We start from the raw sequence: 17,144 nt of genomic DNA on the forward strand, positions 1-17,144 counted from the left end.
TCAGAAACGGGAAGCTGAGGGAGGATTGCTTGACCCCGGGAGTTCGAGGCTGCAGTGAGCTGTGATAGCACTGCTGCACTCCAGCTTGGGCGACAGAGTGAGACCCTGTCTCTACAAACAAAAACAAACGATTGAGCTGTAATTACTGCAAATAAAATTTCATTTCTAATGAGAAAGTTTGTTTCCCACTGTTGTCAAAAATGAATTTTCTTTGTAAACTTCAAATATATTTGTCTCATCTTTTTTTTTTAACCAGGTACATGAGTTTCTTGCAATGACAGGTGAACAGAAAACAGCATTAAAGTGGCAACTTCTCTTGGAAAGAAGCAAAATTTATTTAAAAGTTAGTGCATTTTATAGTCCCATATTATTCTATATATTTATTATTCTGTATATTCAAACCATAAGAAAAACCTAGATAAATTCGAGAATTTATTATTTCTAATGCCCAGTTCCCAGATGCGCATAAGGATTCAGCTATCCTAAAAGCAAAGGAAATAGCCAGGGGTTTTTTCATATTGTATAAAGGAGTTACCAAAGACATCAAAGAAAATAGACCAACAAAGAAAATATCCTTTAAGGTTAAATCCAAAACAGGGGAAAGGGCTTTAAAATCAGAGCTGATGGGTGCAATAGTGCACACCTGTAATCCCAGCTACTTGGTAGGCTGAGGTGGGAGGATCACCTGAACCCAGGAGTTTGAGGCCAGCCTGGGCAACATAGTGAGACCCCTCTCTTGGCCCCTGAACCCCAAAAGGTCAGACTAGGTTGTCCCCACCCCCACCCACCCTGTGGCATTCCCTTCAGTTAGTGAGGCAGTGTAAGATAGCACAATGAAGTGCTTGGATTGTTGCGGGGAGACAGATCTGGTCTGAATCCTAATCCCACCACACCTCAGCCTGTGAGACCCTGCAGAGCTTAATTAAATGTGCTAACCTGCAAAATTCCATGATCCTCCAACCCTGAAGGGCCACAGTTGCCTCCTGAGGCACTTCAGTGTTGGAGGATCCTCGAGTCTTAGTGTTCAAGGTGTCAGAGGAGGAAAAGTGCAGTGAGACAAACTCCCCTATTGCAGATGAGAAAAGTGGGACCAAGAAGTGTTGCCACTTGCCCTGGGTCACAGGTGAGACTGGACCCAGCCAGCCTCGTTGCTTCACTTCATGGTTCTCAACTCTTTTCTCTTGTATTCTCCCGCAAGTTAATGTGCTCCCGTTTGTGTGGTTATATCTACTGATACTTGCTGTACTGCAGCTTAATACTGAAAAAATTTTAAAACATTCTAGAGCACACATTCCATTTGTGTCAGACTAATGGTATCATGGAGCCTCTAGAAAACATTGCGTGCTGATGAGAGAATTAGTGTTATTATGAAATTAGTTTTCATCTCATGGACATCCTGCAGGAGCATTTGTGAATGCTGCATCTCCTCCATCTCAGCCTCATAAGCAGGTTTTCCCATTTTCCATGGCCACCAACACATCTGAATAGTTTGCAGACATGGAGTCTCCAGTGGCCTTACCAATATTTCTAGGACCTCGGCTTGAGGCCTCTTCACTACCAGGCCAAAGGCAGAAAAGTTGCAGTAAGATGCTGCATCTCTTCAACGGTTAGCATGGGCCCCTAAATACTGTCTCTTTGCAAGTCAGGGCACGCTTAGGTCCTTGACCGACCCTGTATACTTTTCCTCCAGACAGGAGGCACCACTTGCTAATGAGTCTGATCAACTTAAGTTCATGGGAACTTAAGAGTTTTCTAAATTTGATTCAAATACAACAATGAATGACCCTCAAGTGGATACTGCACTTTCCCAGAGAATGTGTGTAACAGGTGTTCCAGGTGGCTTTAACAAATATTCATAATTATGGACAAGCTTCTTCATGCATTAGGTAACACAGTATTTTACAAATAAAAAGATGTAAAATCCAAAACCAAAATCCAAAAACCATGATGCATACAAAAATAAAATAACACATGTTGAAGATTTAACTCATTAATCAATGAGGGAACCAGTAAGATATAGGGGAGAAGAAGGATTCAAAGGGGAATTGGTTCATGACCAGCCTGTCCAAGATGGTGAAACCCCATCTGCTAAAACTACAAAAATTAGCCGGGCATGGTGGCAGGTGCCTGTCATCCCAGCTACTCAGGAGGCTGAGGCAGTAGAATTGCTTGAACCTGGGAGGCAGAGGTTGCAGTGAGCCGAGATCTCACCACTGCACTCCAGCCTGGGTGACAGAGTGAGACCGTGTCTCAAAAAAAAAAAAAAAAAAAAAAAAAAAGGAAAGAAAAAGGAATTGGAAGAATAGATACATAGGCAGGCAATGCAAAATGCTGAATGGGTTTGCTTGTAGATGAACCTCTGGGCTCCTCTATAGGGCAGAAGCAGTGCATCTTCACTCAGACAGACTTCATGGGGATTCCATGAGCGGGGTCATTCGAATCACTGTCAGCTTTCTACAACCTAGTTCTAAAACAGCTCAGTCCGTGCAATGGGAGATGTAGCCCCTGTAGAATCAGACAGCTCTGAACGTGTTCTAGCCAATGTCAGACTACCACAACATTCCATTGAAAGGGTACCCACTTATTGTTATTGCCCATTTAAAGTCTTTCACAGTTTTCCCTGATGTTGGTACTTTTTTTTCTCTCAGTCTTGAAATTAAAGTGGTTGATATGTCCTTCCACTCTATATTAAATAAAATGTCGGTTAAAGTGCTGTATAAATTATAAAAAAGACTATTAAAATAAGACTATTATTAAATTATGTCATCATATTCCTGTAGTCTCACAGATTGAGTCCCTGCTACAGCTTAAAGTCTATCACAGTTGGTAGTCTGAACACACATTAAGCCCTTTTTCCTATGTTATACTTTTTTTTTTTTTTTTTGAGACAGAGTCTCGCTCTGCTCGCTCTGTCACACAGGCTGGAGCATGTGGTGCGATCACAGCTTACAGCAGCCTCAACCTTCCCAGGCTCAAGTGATCCTCCCGCCTCAGCCACCGAGTAGCTGGGACCACAGGTGTGCACCACCACACCTGGCTAATTTTTATATTTTTAGTAGAGACAGGGTTTCACTTTATTGGCCAGGCTGGTCTTGAACTTCAGGCCTCAAGTGATCTACCTGCCTTGGCCTCCCAAAGTGCTGGGATTACAGGCATGAGCCACCTCACCCAGCCCTGCATTAGACATTTATTTTAGTTGGGGGGGTGGAGGGGACAGAGTTTCGCTCTAGTTGCCCAAGCTGGAGTGCAATGGCACAATCTCTGCTCACTGCAACCTCTGCCTCCCGGGTTCAAGGGATTCTCCTGCCTCAGCCTTCTGGGTAGCTGGGATAACAGGTGTGTGCCACAATGCCCGGGTAATTTTTTGTATTTTTAGTAGAAGTGGGAGTTTCACCATGTTAGCCAGGCTGGTCTCGAACTCCTGACCTCAGGTGATCCACCCGCCTTGGCCTCCCAAAGTGCTGGGATTACAGGCGTGAGCCACTGCACCCGCACCCGGCCACATTAGACTTTTAATCCCAACTTTCATACCTGAGAGAAATAGCATGAAAAGTGACAAAATTTTTACAAAATCAGTCAGAAGCTGGGCCTGTAAATTAACTGTACTCCGAGACTGGAACTCTTCCCATCATCTTACAGCTCTAATGGAAGTTTATATTAATATCTGTAAACAAAACTTTCATTGCAGTTCTCTATTCGTGATCATTGATTTTTCAACTTGATATACAAAGGGATTTTAAAAATTAACCTTTTGTCTCTTTTTCTGTTTCTCCTCGCAGTTCGTTCTATCACACAGAGCAAGGAGTGGATTGAAAATTAGTGTACTCTCATGCAAGCTTGCAGATCCTACTGAGGCAAGCAGAAACTTGTCTGGACAAAAACATGTTTAAAACTGTCTATCATTTTGAACTCTGGAAAAGTATAAGGGTTTTAACTCCCTTTAAAATGGAATATTAATTTGAAAATTATGGGGAAAATTGCATTTTGTTTACATGTGGTGAACATGTTTCTAGAAATTGTTATGGTGGAGGTGGTCTGGGTGAGTCTGAAGGCCTCTCTCATCTGACCTCTCTTCTTAGAAGGCCTCCTACTGTCTTTGCCTTGTCTCCTCCCAAGTTGGAAAATGTTTACATGAATTAATAAACAGATTTAATCTTCTACAGATTTGAATGATTTATTTTCTTTTCCACATAGTTGAACGGCTTTGAGTGAGTTTCTTAATCCTGAGTGAATGATTTATTTTCTTAAGCCAGTTTATTATTTGTCTTGGTTCCCTGGAAAAAGAGTAGGACCTCAAGGCCTGGGCACGGTGGCTCATGCCTGTAATCCCAGCACTTTGGGATGCCAAGGCAGTCAGGAGATCGAGACCATCCTGGCTAACACAGTGAAACCCCATCTCTACTAAAAATACAAAAAATTAGCTGGGTGTGGTGGCACGTGCCTGTTGTCCCAGCTACTCGGGAGGCTAAGGCAGGAGAATCTCTTGAACCTGGGATGAGGAGGTTGTAGTGAGCTGAGATCCAGCCACTGCACTCCAGCCTGGGCGACAGAGCGAGACTCTGTCTTAAAAAAAAAAAAAAAAAAAAAGGACCTCTAAAGACTACTTTCTGAGAGCTGGGTGGTGACTCGTCATCTGACGGATCTGACAGGATGAGGGCAAGGGGCTCTTGGCGCTGGGTGGGAATAGCCAAAGTCGTGGGCAATCCTGTGTGACTGCTTTGAGCACCTGGGGCTCTTCTAGTCCCTGGTCTTCTCTGGTGACACGCTGGAGTGACCAGTGCTTGTGGAGGCTTGCTGGCTCAGGGCTGACATGACTGAGTCTGAATCAACTGGGAGGAGACCAACTTCAAAAGGTTCATGAGCGTGCCTGGGTCTCAGAACTCTGAGGGGGACCTACTCAGGACATGAGGACGACAGCTGCCACTTTATCTGTTTGCTTTGCAGCAGCCACAAAGTAAACGGCTCAACTGCACACCATTGAGAGTCACTTGCTTCAGGGCGCAGACTCCAGCTGTGAAGACCCACCGCTAAGGTCAGTGTTGACCCACGGCCTGGGAGGTTTGACCTGGTACTTTAGAAGGCTACACGCCCTCCACCACAGGATTGAAAAAAAAAGGAAAAAGTGAGTATATGAAACTGTTTCCTAAGGCTGGTGTTGGGAGATAAACCATCTTGTCAGTCATGTTTTATCTGGCTTTTACCATGTGCCGCCACAGAGGAGGGATGCAGGTTCACCCCCAAGTGTCCAAATTGTGGTGATAAGGTAATGAACGACTTGACCTAGTTGTGCAGAACAGGCCTTCCATCCTGCCTTGGGGAGAACTGGGGGGTTTGTGAAGCCAGGTGAATGGGGAGGGTGGACAGGGAAGGAAGGAGAGGAGAGAAGTGAGGGTGTCGTGGTTGGTGCTGGCTTGGCTCCCACTGTTGGTTCAGCAAGAGTGGGTATGGTGCCCCCTCCACTGAGCCCCGTGTCCAGGAGCTCAGGAGAAGCCACCTTACTCGGTTAATTTTAAAACATTTTGTAGAGACAGGGATCTTGGCATTTTGCCCAGGCTGGTCTTGAATTCCTGGGCTCAAGTGATCCACCCACCTCGGCCTCCCAAAATGTTGGGATTACAGGCGTGAGCCACCGTGCCCAGCCGACACTTATATTTTTTTAAAAAAGAGGAAAATAGGCAAGGCGCGGTGGCTCACGCCTGTAATCCCAGCACTTCGGGAGGCTGAGGTGGGTGGATCACGAGGTCCGGAGATGTAGACCATCCTGGCTAACACGGTGAAGCCCTGTCTCTACTAAAAATACAAAAAAATTAGCCGGGTGTGGTGGCAGTTGTCCCAGCTACTCGGGAGGCTGAGGCAGGAGAATGGCGTGAACCCGGGAGGCGGAGCTTGCAGTGAGCCGAGATCATGCCACTGCACTCCAGCCTGGGCAACAGAGCAAGACTTTGTCTCAAAAAAAAAAAAAAAAAAGAATGACCATAGCCATGATGCCCAGCCTTAGCTGGGGTGTCGGTGTAAAGGTATTCTTAAACAGTCTTGTCAAGTGCAACATGGTAGTTTTTTTTCCTCTGCAATTTGGCAAAAAGTGTCAAAATTTCAAAGTGCAAACCATTTCATTGATTTCACTTCTAAGACTTCCCTAAGGAAACAAACAAGTGCCAATGATGTAGAGCAGCGGCCCAAACTTTTTGGCACCTGGGAATGGTTTGGTGGAAGACAGTTTTTCCATGGATTGCCGGGTCGGGGGGCGGGGATGGTTTCAGGATGAAACAGTTCCACCTCAGATCCAGGCATTAGATACTCATAAGGAGTGCGCAACCTAGATCCCTCGCATGTGCAGTTTACAAAAGGGTTCACGCTCCTGTGAGAATCTAATGCCACCGCTGATCTGACGGGAAGCAGAACTCGGGCGGGAATGTTCACTTGCCTCCTACTGTGTGGCTCCGTTCGTAACAGGCCACGGGCTGGTAGCAGTCAGTGGCCTGGAGGCTGGGGGACCCTTGCTGTAGAGTATATGGAGGATGCCCCTTGCATCATTGTTTCTAATAGCAGAGCATCTGAACCGTGTGCAATCTGTCGGGGATGCTCCACCCAGAAAATCTTCACTTGCTGAAGTCCCTCAGCTTCTATGAGGGTCAGAAAATTACCTGAGGAAGCTATGGAAGGGGCGGGGAGAGCAGATTCTGGTGCCAACAGACTCCTTGCTCCAGAGCTTCCCCTTGGGTTCACCAGCTGACTGAAGCTGATATCCAGCCCAGAGACCACTTTCTTCCTTGGAGTTTGCTCCCTGCCCTTTCTGCTTCATTACACTTCTCTTCTCCTGAGAGCACTCCTTCAGCAAATCACGGGAACAAGAATCCCCATCTTAGGCTGTGCTTCTGGGGTACATGATCTAAGATACAGCCATTAAAAAGGGGTACCTGTACTTATATTCACTGACCTGGAAATATGTTCATAATATATTAAGTGGATGTGTAATACTCATTTTTTTATAAAAGCCCAATGAACATGTTTTAAAAACACAACAGAAGAACAGATGTCAAACCATACATTCTGTACAGACTAATACACTGTGGAATTATTTTCTTAAGCGTGATAATGGTTTCATTTCCATGTAGGAGAATATCCTGATTCTTGGGAGGTGTATGCTGAAAGGGCGGAGTCTTTCTGCAGTCACCATCCCAACGCATTTCCAAAATATGGGGTTGGGGTGTGTGTGTGTGTGTGTGTGTGTGTGTGTGTGTGTGTGTGTGTGTGTGTGTGTGTGTATGTAGAGAGAGAGAGAGGTGCATGTCTGCATATATACACATATATGGCGGGGAGGAAGGGAGAGATGTAGGACCAGAGGACAAACATAGTGAATGCTGGTAATTGTTGAAACTATTAAAGGGCATATGGAGTTCATTGTATTGGTTTTTAAACTTTTTCATAGGTTTAAATGTATTCAAAATGTGGAAAAACGTTATCTTCTGAATGCTAGGATTACTATGATTTTAGCAATATCAGGAATTGTCGGACTTGGTGTCTCTGTTTTTGATTCTTGCACGTAAGGACTTTGTGTGCCTACACCTGCAATGCTGATGTCAATGTTTGTGACAAAGCTTGTTCTACCACTGTGGTGAACACTGACCCCAGGGGCACTGTACTCGGTGCTGGCTTGTGCCACCTACTAGGGCTGCATGTGAGCACTGCTTCTACTTTATAACTTTGACTTTAATAGTCTGTCAACTTGGTAGCTATATCTCAGCTGAACCGTGTACCTGGTAGCAGACTAATAATACACTTCCAGCATGAGCACACCCTTTGATCCAACTCTTCCACTTATAGGAACCTAGCCAAAGGAAAAAACAGCACATGTGCTGATACTAGCAAATCATTAGAGACAATCTCAAGGTCCAAAAATGGAGGCTTGACTTCAGAATCTTATGCAATCCATCAAAGTTGTACTGCAGAAATGTGTCAGCTAACAAAGAAAAAGATGGTCACAATATACAGTGAAATAAGCAAATTAAATAATTGTATGGTATAGCTGGGCGCGGTGGCTCATGCCTGTAATCCCAGCACTTTGGGACGCCCAGGCGGGTGGATCACTTGAGGTCAGGAGTTCGAGACCAGCTTGACCAACATGGTGAAACCCTGTCTCTACTAAAAATACAAAATTAGCCGGGTGTGGTGGCGCATGCCTATAATCTGAGCTACTTGGGAGGCTGAGGCAGGAGAATCACTTGAACCTGGGAGGCAGAGGTTGCAGTGAGCCGAGATTGTGCCACTGCACTCCAGCCTGGGCAAAAAGAGTTAAACGCCATCTCAAAAAAAAAAAAAGAAAAAAAAAAGAAAAAAAAAAAGAAAAGTGTATGGTATGAGCAAACTCTTTAAAAAATTACAATTATATCCACAGACTTGGAAGAACTTGCACTAAATGCTTAACTTTGGCTGTCTCTGGGTAGATGAAATTTTTGGTGTTTTGTTCTAATTGCTAATCTCTATTTTCTGACTCTTCTGTAATTACATGCATTGCCAAGCAATGAAAAAAATAATACTAAAAGTAGTTAAGATAGCATGATACTTAATAAAGAAATCCAATTATGGCACTTCCTCCTACTAAATTATAATTTAAGCATGGGGTTGCAGCATACCTAAGTGTCTGATTCTTCTTATGTGTCTACTTACAAGATGCAGCCCGCATTGTGGTCAAAACTTCAGGTTCTGGTCTTGGGGGAGCTGGGTTACATCTTGGCTCTGCCGCTAAGCTGAGTGACTTTAGCCAGCCTTCCTAGCCTCTAGATCTGTCTTCATCTGAGTAATGGGGATGGTAGTGATCATACTAAGCTTATGGCTTGGTTGCTGGTTACACAACACGTGGAAATACAGAATAAACTGCTTGGCATGGTGCCTAACAGTACTGTGTTCAATACATGGTGCCCGTTACTACTCAATCAGATGTCCTCGGCTTTCTTCAGGGGCCAGCAGATGATGTGAACGCGAACAGGAACCCCTGCCGAAGCCCAAAGGACTCCTCCCGGCATTGACAGCTACGCTGTGCATCTTGCCTGGATGTTTTTTCAGAGGAGGGTGCAGGCAAGAGCAAAAGCAGCAGTCCCAGGCTATTCAGCTTCCACAAAGCCTCCTTATCTCCGGTTGGGAAGTACAGTTGCTGATTAACTGTGTTAACACAGCACAGTGCTCAGAAGGCCAAAGGTCAAAGACTAAGGTCTGAAGCCCCACAAGGAGGAAATATCCCTCCTCGTCATTACTGGGGGAAAAAAAATTACACTTGTAAGCCACTTAAAAGGGAGCACCTTTATTTGGAAAACAGTAATTTCAAAATCATCTCCCGAACTTAGAATCGATGGGTCTGGGTAGATACCCTAAGTAAACAGGTGAAATCTTCATTAATTGTTCACTTATTAAGTAAAATTTTAAATTAACCGATTATGTACAGGAGGGTTTTCACATTTCCTGATAAGAATCACTTGGAATGCCCTGTAAACACAGCCTCACTGGAGATTAATCCTATCAAATTGATTCAGTGAGTCCGAGATGGGCCAGTAATTTGGAAATTTTTGTTTTTACAAATGCTTCCTGATGATGACCAAGTCCAAGAAAATTTGGTAAACAACGGAAAGTTATCTGGAACATAACTTTCAGTTTTCTCTGCAGTTTTTAAATGCTGAACTACTAATCATCCTAGAGATAACCCACTGAAAAGTCTTCTCTAATCCAGTTTTACAAAAGGAAAGTCTTTTTAACATATGGTTTGATAAAATGTTTTCCGAAGAAATACTTTACTTGCCTGTTTTCATTTCTGGCCCATCCGTTCTACTTCACGTTTTCTTGAAGAGTCCATCTTCTATGAGTTGAGGCATAGCAATCTAATCATTTTTAAAATAAATGGTTTCTTTTTTTTTTTTTTTTTGAGACGGAGTCTCGCTGTTGCCCAGGAGTACAGTGGCGCAATCTCAGCTCACTGTAAGCTCCGCCTCCCAGGTTCAACTGATTCTCCTGCCTCAGCCTCCAGAGTAGCTGGGACTACAGGCGCCCGCCACCACGCCCGGCTAATTTTTTGTATTTTTAGTAGAGACGAGGTTTCACCGTGTTAGCCAGGATGGTCTGGATCTCCTGACCTCGTGAGCCGCCCGCCTCGGCCTCCCAAAGTGCTGGGATTACAGGCGTGAGCCACCGTGTCCGGCCAATAAATGGTTTCTAATTAAAGGATTGTGACATTTAATAGCCGTTGCTTGCTCTTGTCTTGCTCCCTTCTCTCTCGAAACTTGTTAAGAAATAACTCAATATTCTGGCTTTTCCACTTTAAATCTCATACTGACCAGCCCGTGTATGCCAGCCTCGATCTCATCGTTTTCTTTAACCGGTCCAACTCCCTTTGGTGTCCCAGTCAAGATAATATCTCCTTCTTCCAAGGTTATGATCTTAGAAACATAGCTGATGATGTAGGGGATGGAAAAAATCATGGAGGATGTCTCACCCTCCTGTCTGAGTTCGCCGTTGACCTTGAGCCAGAGCTTCAGCTTGTGAGGGTCAGGGATCTTCTCCTTGGGCACGAACGCGCTGACCGGGCAGGACGCCGTGAAGCTCTTCGCCAGAGTCCAGGGCAGCCCCTTCTTCTTGCACTCGTCCTGCACGTCCCGGGCGGTCATATCCAGGCACAGGGCATAGCCGCCCACGTAGTCCATGGCCGCGGCCTCGGGGACTGCGCGGCAGCGCTTGCCCATCACCACGCCCAGCTCCAGCTCGTGGTGCAGGTTGCGAGTGTACGCGGGCATGAGGATGGGCGAGCCCTCGGGCGCGTAGGCCGTGGACGGCTTCAGGAACAGCACGGGCTCGCTCAACACCGCGCTGCGCATCTCCCTGACATGGTCCGCGTAGTTCCTCCCCACGCAGACGATGTTCTTTCCCCACTCCCAGAAGCGGGACAATGGCCTGGATGCTGCCATGATTCCCATCAAGTGCCCCTGTAGTCGCGTGGGCTGGGCCGGTCAGCTGATGCCTACGGCATCCCGGAGAGGACCAACTGCCTCGGAACGCTGTCCCCCGCAGCGACGGCCCGTTCCACCTCGCGATCTGCCGGGTACCCGGGCGGCGTGGCGCTCGGCCTCCAAGGATCCACTGTGCGGTGCCAAAAAAGAGGCAGAGGCTCGCGGCACAGCTCTCCCGGCGCAGCTCTCGGGCCGCCGCCACCGCTCCCAGGCCCGTCTCCCGGCCCGTGGCAGTCGGGGCTCGCGGACAAAACAAGTTGAGCGCGAGCGCGTTGATTGATTGGCGGACGGTGCCAGGTGGACGCTGATTGGCTGAGGGCAGCGCGAGGCGGGCGCTGATTGGCTGCGACGCGCCGACGCCGGTGTTTTGCAGCCCTGGGCAGCTCGGCAGTCCAGCCCGGCCCGGGTCATGGTGGTGGGCCGCGGGCTGCTCGGCCGCCGCAGCCTCGCCGCGCTGGGAGCCGCCTGCGCCCGCCGAGGCCTCGGTGGGTGCAGCGGGGCGGTGCGGGCCGGGGGACGCGGGCCTGGCGGGGCGGGCAGCGGGCGGCGCCGGGCCGTCGTTTGGCGACCGCTGACGCGGTGTCTGTTGCGCAGGTGCCTAAGGCCGCGCTGCGGGGCTGGAGCGGAGGCGGCGCAGGCGCTGAGGCTGGCGCGGAGCGGGCGCGGGGCCGCGGGTGCGGAAAGCGCTAGGTAAGCAGGGCCAGGCCTGCGTCCGCCGCGGCCTCCACGCTCGGGCTGGGCCGGCCGCGCCCCTGACGCCTCCAGGGCATCGCGTCCTGCCCGGGCCGGCGCCGAGGAGAGCCTGGGGCGCGGCTCTAAGGCGCAGCGGGCAGGGCCCCAGGACGCCTGGCCCACCCCGTACCTGCTGCCCCGCTGCAAGGACCGCGGTCTCGCGGCGCCGCTTGCGGTGGTGGAGCTGCCCGCCCGGCGCCGGAGCCCCCCTGTCTGGGGACCCGGCGTGTCATTCGCCCGAGGTGGTCGCGAGGCCGGGCCAGGCCAGCGCCCCGGGCGGGTGCGCAGCGCAGGGCACTGGGCGGGCGGAGGCGCAGGCAGGGAGGCGTCCCTGGCGGTTTCCAGATCTCGCCGAAAGCTGTCAAGGCTCTGCAGGGGGTAGAATGTCGCCATTGCTAAGGAAAGGACATGGATTTTGAGGTCCTCAGAATTACAGTTTTAGGGACATTCATAAGGGTCCAGGCAGAGAGTTCCAGCGGGACTGTGTGCATCGGCAGGGCGTGCGTGCCCCATTCTAAGGGAGGCCCCAGCCCCCGTATTTGGTGCCGCCGAGTTCAAGGGAAGCAAGATGCTGTGAAACTTCCTGATTTAAAAAAGAAGTGCAGTGACGCACGCCTGTCATCCCAGCACTTTGGGAGGCCGAGGCGGGAGGATCGCTTGAGTTCAGGAGTTCCAGACCAGCCTGGCAACATGTTGAGACCTCATCTCTACAAAAACTAAACAAAATCAGCCGGGCGTGGTGGCACACAACTGTAGTCTCAGTCACTTTGGAGGCTGAGGTGGGAGGATCGCTTGAGTCCAGGAGGTCGAGGCTGCAGTGAGCCTTGATCGCAGCACTGCACTGTAGCCTAGGGGACAGAGTGAGACCGTATCTCCATTTTTTTTTGTTGTTTTTGGGGCCAAACCGAACATGTTTCTGGACTTGGCCCAGGCCCCAGGCTGCAGGTCCTTGACCTGTTTGTACAAAGTATTACAGTTACAAAACAGCAAGCCGGGAACATTTGTCAGGCAGTGCTGGGCTGAGTGATATGGAAAGGGAATAAGGTTTCTGCTGGTGTTGGCACCAGCTGCGTCTTTCCTCAGAAATAAAGGCACCTCCCTGGGTTGTCAGCTTCTTCAGGAGGCTGTGATGGTCCCCAGGGGAGGCTGAGCGCCAGTTGTAAATGACATTTTCTTCGCCTGGGCAGTGCAGTGGCCAATCTCGGCTCACTGCAACCTCTGCCTCCCGGGCTCAAGCGAGTCTCCTGCCTCAGCCTCCTGAGTAGCTGGGACTACAGGCGCGCGCCAACACGCCCGGCTAATTTTTGTATTTTAGTAGAGAAGGGGCTTCACTGTGTTGGCCAGGCCGCTCTCTTAACTCCTGACCTCAAGTGATCCGCCCGCCTCGGCCTCCCAAAGTGCTGGGATGACAGGTGTGAGCCACCGCACGTGGGCAGTATTTTTGTTTGTAATGTTCTGCTCCTTGTTTGTAATGGAGCTCCTTTCCAGGAGGACGCCCGGCACTCGGAATCCTGTCGCAACCCTTCTGCACCCCACTTGCAGCCCCCAGCACCCACACTCTGCTTGGTGTGCTCCTTGGGCTGGGGTGGTACTGAGGCTAAGGGGAAGGGGAATATCACAGGAAGCTGCTCATATAGAAACCTTGGTATTCTTGTTCCTGAGGAGAATGATCTGGAAAATGCCCAGCTGGTTGTCAGGCGGGTAATAGGATATCTTTGTGCAGTGATTGAAACTATAGTTTGGGCAGTTTCCCCGGCTGTGGAAATAAGGTCGGATTCCGCATTTCGATGGGCCGTGGAGACGCGTGTGTCTGTCAGTTGGTGGCTGCTGCCCATTTCTGGATCCCTTTTGGGAGAAGCCCCTGCCGTGGCACCTACCCCAGGACTGCACTGTCCTCTGCCACCTTCTGTGGTTTCTTCCCCGTGTAGAGCGGAACTGAAGGTATTGTCGGGGCCCCCATGTATTTTTAGATTTAGTAGGAGTTTCATTGCTGAAAATATTTTTGCATTGGTCGACTGGGTGGCAGACACTTTTGTCCCTTGGTCACCCACTCCTCTCAGCTCCTGGGCCTTCTGGGCCCCTGTGGCAGAGTCCTTTGGGTCAGTTGGATGGTGGTTTTGTGTCCTCCACACTTGAATCTGGGGCAGTTGTGGCCAACTTTCCGTCTCAAAGGAACTGCTGATTTTTGTGCATATCTCACATTCGTGCTGTTCAAGAGCAAGTTTTTTTTTTTTTTTTGTTTTTTTTTTTTTTTTTTTTTTGAGACTGTCTCACTCTGTTGCCCAGGCTGGAGTGCAGTAGGGCGATCTTGGCTCACTGAAACTTTCACCTCCCGGATTCAAGCAATTCTCCTGCCTCAGCCTGCCGTCAAGTATTGGTTCTTTCTGGCTAGAGGCTGAGAAGGGCTGTGAGTAACTGCATGGAACGTAGGCTCGCTTAGTCAGTGGTGGCAGCACAGCTTGCTGGAGGGCAGATGGCCAGGCGGGGGCACCCCTAGTCTGTGTTCCCTTCTTCACATTCTGTCCCTGAGTCCGGGGTGTGAATAATCCAGCACTGGCAGTGGTTCGCCTCACAATCACAAGCTGGCCATCCTGTCCTTTTAGAGTTCTCAAAAAAGAAAATAGAGATCATAAGTCTGAAACAATTGATTTCCATGAATGTGAGCATGAGTTAGTTCCTGTGTTCTCGTCAGGGATATATGAAGATATTCCTTTTTTTTTTTTTTTAAGGAACAGGTTATTGTCTTGTCACCCAGGCTGGAGTGCAGTGGCACAGTCATAGCTCACTGCAGCCTCAAACTCCTGGGCTCAAGTGATCCTCCTGCCTCAGCCTCCGGGGTAGCTGGGACCACAGGCATGCACCACCATGCCTGGCTAATTTTTAAATTTGTAAAGACAAGGTCTTGGCTGGGCGCGGTGGCTCACACCTGTAATCCCAGCACTTTGGGAGGCTGAGGTGGGCGGATCACAAGGTCAGGAGATCGAGACCATCCTGGCTAACACCATTAAACCCGTCTCTACTAAAAAATACAAAAAATTAGCCGGGTATGGTGGCGGGCGTCTGTAGTCCCAGCTACTCAGGAGGCTGAGACAGGAGAACGGCGTGAACCTGGGAGGCGGAGCTTGCAGTGAGCCGAGATCGCGCCACTGCACTCCAGCCTGGGCGACAGAGCAAGACTCCGTCTCAAAAAAAAAGACAAGGTCTTGCTATGTTGCCCAGGCTGGTCTCAAACTCCTGCCCTCAAGCAGTCCTCCCACCTCAGTCTCTTAAAGCGCTGGGATTCCCGGCAAGAACCACCATACCTGGCCAGAATATTCTTTTTCAAAGGAACCTAGAAAGGCTGGGAAGCACTGCAGCTTGCGCGTCCTGTCGTGGAGGGCCTGGCGTGGACGCCCACTGAGTTGTGCTCTGTGTCTGCAGGTCCAGCCCTGCTGGGAGTTTTCTGCCACACAGATTTGCGGAAGAACCTGACCGTGGATGAGGGCACCATGAGGGTGGAGGTGCTGCCTGCCCTGACCGACAACTACATGTACCTGGTCATTGATGATGACACCAAGGAGGCTGCCATTGTGGATCCGGTGCAGCCCCAGAAGGTGCGCATGGCTGTGCCTGGCTCTCCCTGCCCTGGTCACCCAGCTCGGAGTCCTCACCCCCGATGGGTTTCCTAACCGCAGTGTCCTTGCAACTTTGCCTAAGCTAAATGGAAATTAGTCTCCGGCCACTCTGTTAACAGGGCCCCAAGAAGGGTGGAGGCGAGAGGCAGTGACACAGAAAGCGCTGTGCAGTACAATCCTGGGCACTTGAGTCTTCTTGGGGGCTTTCTGCCCCTGCATGCTGCCTCTGGGGGTGGTGCCCTCAGAGCTGGAGGGGCTTGGAGCGGTCGTAGGTGGTTGCAAGAGTGTCAGGCTGAGCAGGAAGGAGAAGGTGCTTTCACTGGCTCTCCTGGAGCAGGGGAAGCCGGCAGGGTCAGGACGGGCCACGTCAGCGGCCCCTCATGGCGTGTCCTGGGTTCTGCTGGGCACCCTACCATGTAGGCCAGCAAGCCAGGCCTAGGAGTGTGACAGGCCTTTGTCCTTCCCCGGGGCCACTGCAGGTCGTGGACGTGGCGAGAAAGCACGGGGTGAAACTGACCACAGTGCTCACCACCCACCACCACTGGTAAGTGCCGCGTCTCACCTGGGGGTGTGGGACCTGGCTCACTTCTCGCCCCGGTGGGTTTAGGGACATCAAGGCCTGTCTCCCCCCACAGCTCTGTCTGCTTTGTGAGGACAGGCCCCCAGCAGACTTCTGAGAAAGACCCGGGACTCACCGTAGACCCCAAGGGGCAAGTCTGGTGCTCAGTGACTCTGAGGCCCCGAGGGTGAGGGGAGAAGGCTACAGCCTTACCCTCAGGCCCCACCCCCCGGCTCTCTCCTGGGCCATGCGGGCTTGTGCCCTGGCACGTTGGCCTCAATGTTGGGGAGGAAATGAGTCTACAGGTGAGTGGTTTTTTTAAAAAAAAAAAACAACAAAAAAAAACAAGCAGCCAGCCGGGCACGGTGGCTCATGCCTATAATCCCAGCACTTTGGGAGGCTGAGGTAGTTGGGTCACTTGAGGTCAGGACCAGCCTGGCCAACACGGTGAAACCCAGTCTCTCCCGAAAATACAAAAATTAACTGGGCGTGGTGGTGGGCGCCTGTAATCTCAGCTACTCGGGAGGCTGAAGCAGGAGAATCACTTGAACCCGGGAGGTGGAGGTTGCCGTGAGCCAAGATCGTGGCATTGCACTCCAGCCTGGGTGACCGAGCGAGACTCCGTCTCAAAAAAAACAAAGACAAGCAGCCATATCTGGAGAGGTTGGGTTTTTAAAAATCCTTGAAAATGGATGAATAAAATGCCCTGTCTGGGTTCTAGGGTTGGCATTGCCTGCTCAAGGCCGTTGTTCGGCTTTTAGAAATTTTTGAGGCTCTTCAAAGCTAGAGAGACTTACTTCTTTTTGCCAAGCAAGCGCCCAAGGGCAACCGGCACCTTTCTCCTGAGCCAGGACCCATCTGGCACTGCCCTAGGGCCTCTCAGCTGTGGCTTCCCCAGCCTCTGTGTTGGGGTGAAATGAAGCCTTTGGTCCTCTCCTTGGTGGTGGGAGCGCTGTGCTGGTGGCTTGGCCAGGGTTTGATGGAAGCGTCATGGTTCACACGCAGCTGGACTTAGGCCTGGAGAGTCTCAGGCTCTGTGAGTTGGGCCCCACGAGCCTCTTCGGGGTCATCAGAGGTGTCCGTGCAGGGACCTGGGCTTGAGGGGCGGTGCCTGCAGCCTCCCTGGCCCTTGTCCTGTGTGGCTGAGCTGCTGTCTCAGCACATTGGCCTGCCTGTCGTGCGAGGCCCCTGCTGCCACCATGCCTCCTCCTGGGGACCCTGGTGGTGGCCTCTGTGTGGCTGCCTGGC

General features: G+C 50.2%; 3 protein-coding genes across 10 annotated transcripts in view; 2 read left to right on the forward strand and 1 right to left on the reverse strand.

The window, feature by feature from the left end:
• LOC100972985 (meiosis specific with OB-fold) overlaps nt 1–4,160 on the forward strand; it is a 38,764-nt gene extending 34,604 nt beyond the window's left edge. Inside the window, exons 13-14 of one of the 2 annotated variants that reach the window (XM_034940978.3) lie at nt 257–343; nt 3,780–4,160. In XM_034940978.3, coding sequence (XP_034796869.1) covers nt 257–343; nt 3,780–3,890 — 198 coding nt within the window. In that variant the 3' untranslated portion in view covers nt 3,891–4,160. The remainder of the gene's footprint in view (nt 1–256; nt 344–3,779) is intronic. The other variant, XM_034940980.3, reaches the window with a different exon arrangement.
• On the reverse strand, nt 1–10,958 carry LOC117976343 (acylpyruvase FAHD1, mitochondrial). Of its 3 annotated transcripts, XM_055100713.3 has the most exons (3): nt 10,323–10,958; nt 6,379–6,380; nt 317–2,249 (listed from the first exon to the last, which is right to left on the reverse strand). In XM_055100713.3, the coding sequence occupies exons 1-3, from the start codon at nt 10,956–10,958 to the stop codon at nt 2,144–2,146; spliced, it is 744 nt and encodes a 247-aa protein (XP_054956688.2). In that variant the 3' UTR covers nt 317–2,143. The 3 variants fall into 3 exon arrangements, with proteins under 3 accessions (XP_063454335.1, XP_054956688.2, XP_034796932.3); XM_063598265.1 differs by lacking the exons at nt 317–2,249; nt 6,379–6,380 and adding an exon at nt 1–111; XM_034941041.4 differs by lacking the exons at nt 317–2,249; nt 6,379–6,380 and having other exon boundaries at nt 9,283–10,958.
• LOC117976339 (hydroxyacylglutathione hydrolase, mitochondrial) overlaps nt 4,933–17,144 on the forward strand; it is a 24,139-nt gene continuing 11,927 nt past the window's right edge. For 3 of the 5 annotated variants that reach the window (XM_034941013.4, XM_034941016.4, XM_057300159.2), the window contains exons 1-3: nt 11,349–11,476; nt 15,144–15,316; nt 15,817–15,881. In XM_034941013.4, coding sequence (XP_034796904.1) covers nt 11,401–11,476; nt 15,144–15,316; nt 15,817–15,881 — 314 coding nt within the window. In that variant the 5' untranslated portion in view covers nt 11,349–11,400. Of the gene's footprint in view, nt 5,123–11,322; nt 11,477–11,585; nt 11,682–15,143; nt 15,317–15,816; nt 15,882–17,144 lie in introns of those variants that run through there. The other 2 variants (XM_055100703.2, XM_055100704.2) reach the window with 2 other exon arrangements.

This window comes from Pan paniscus, chromosome 18 (assembly GCF_029289425.2).
Source record: "Pan paniscus chromosome 18, NHGRI_mPanPan1-v2.0_pri, whole genome shotgun sequence".
Taxonomy (NCBI): domain Eukaryota; kingdom Metazoa; phylum Chordata; class Mammalia; order Primates; family Hominidae; genus Pan; species Pan paniscus.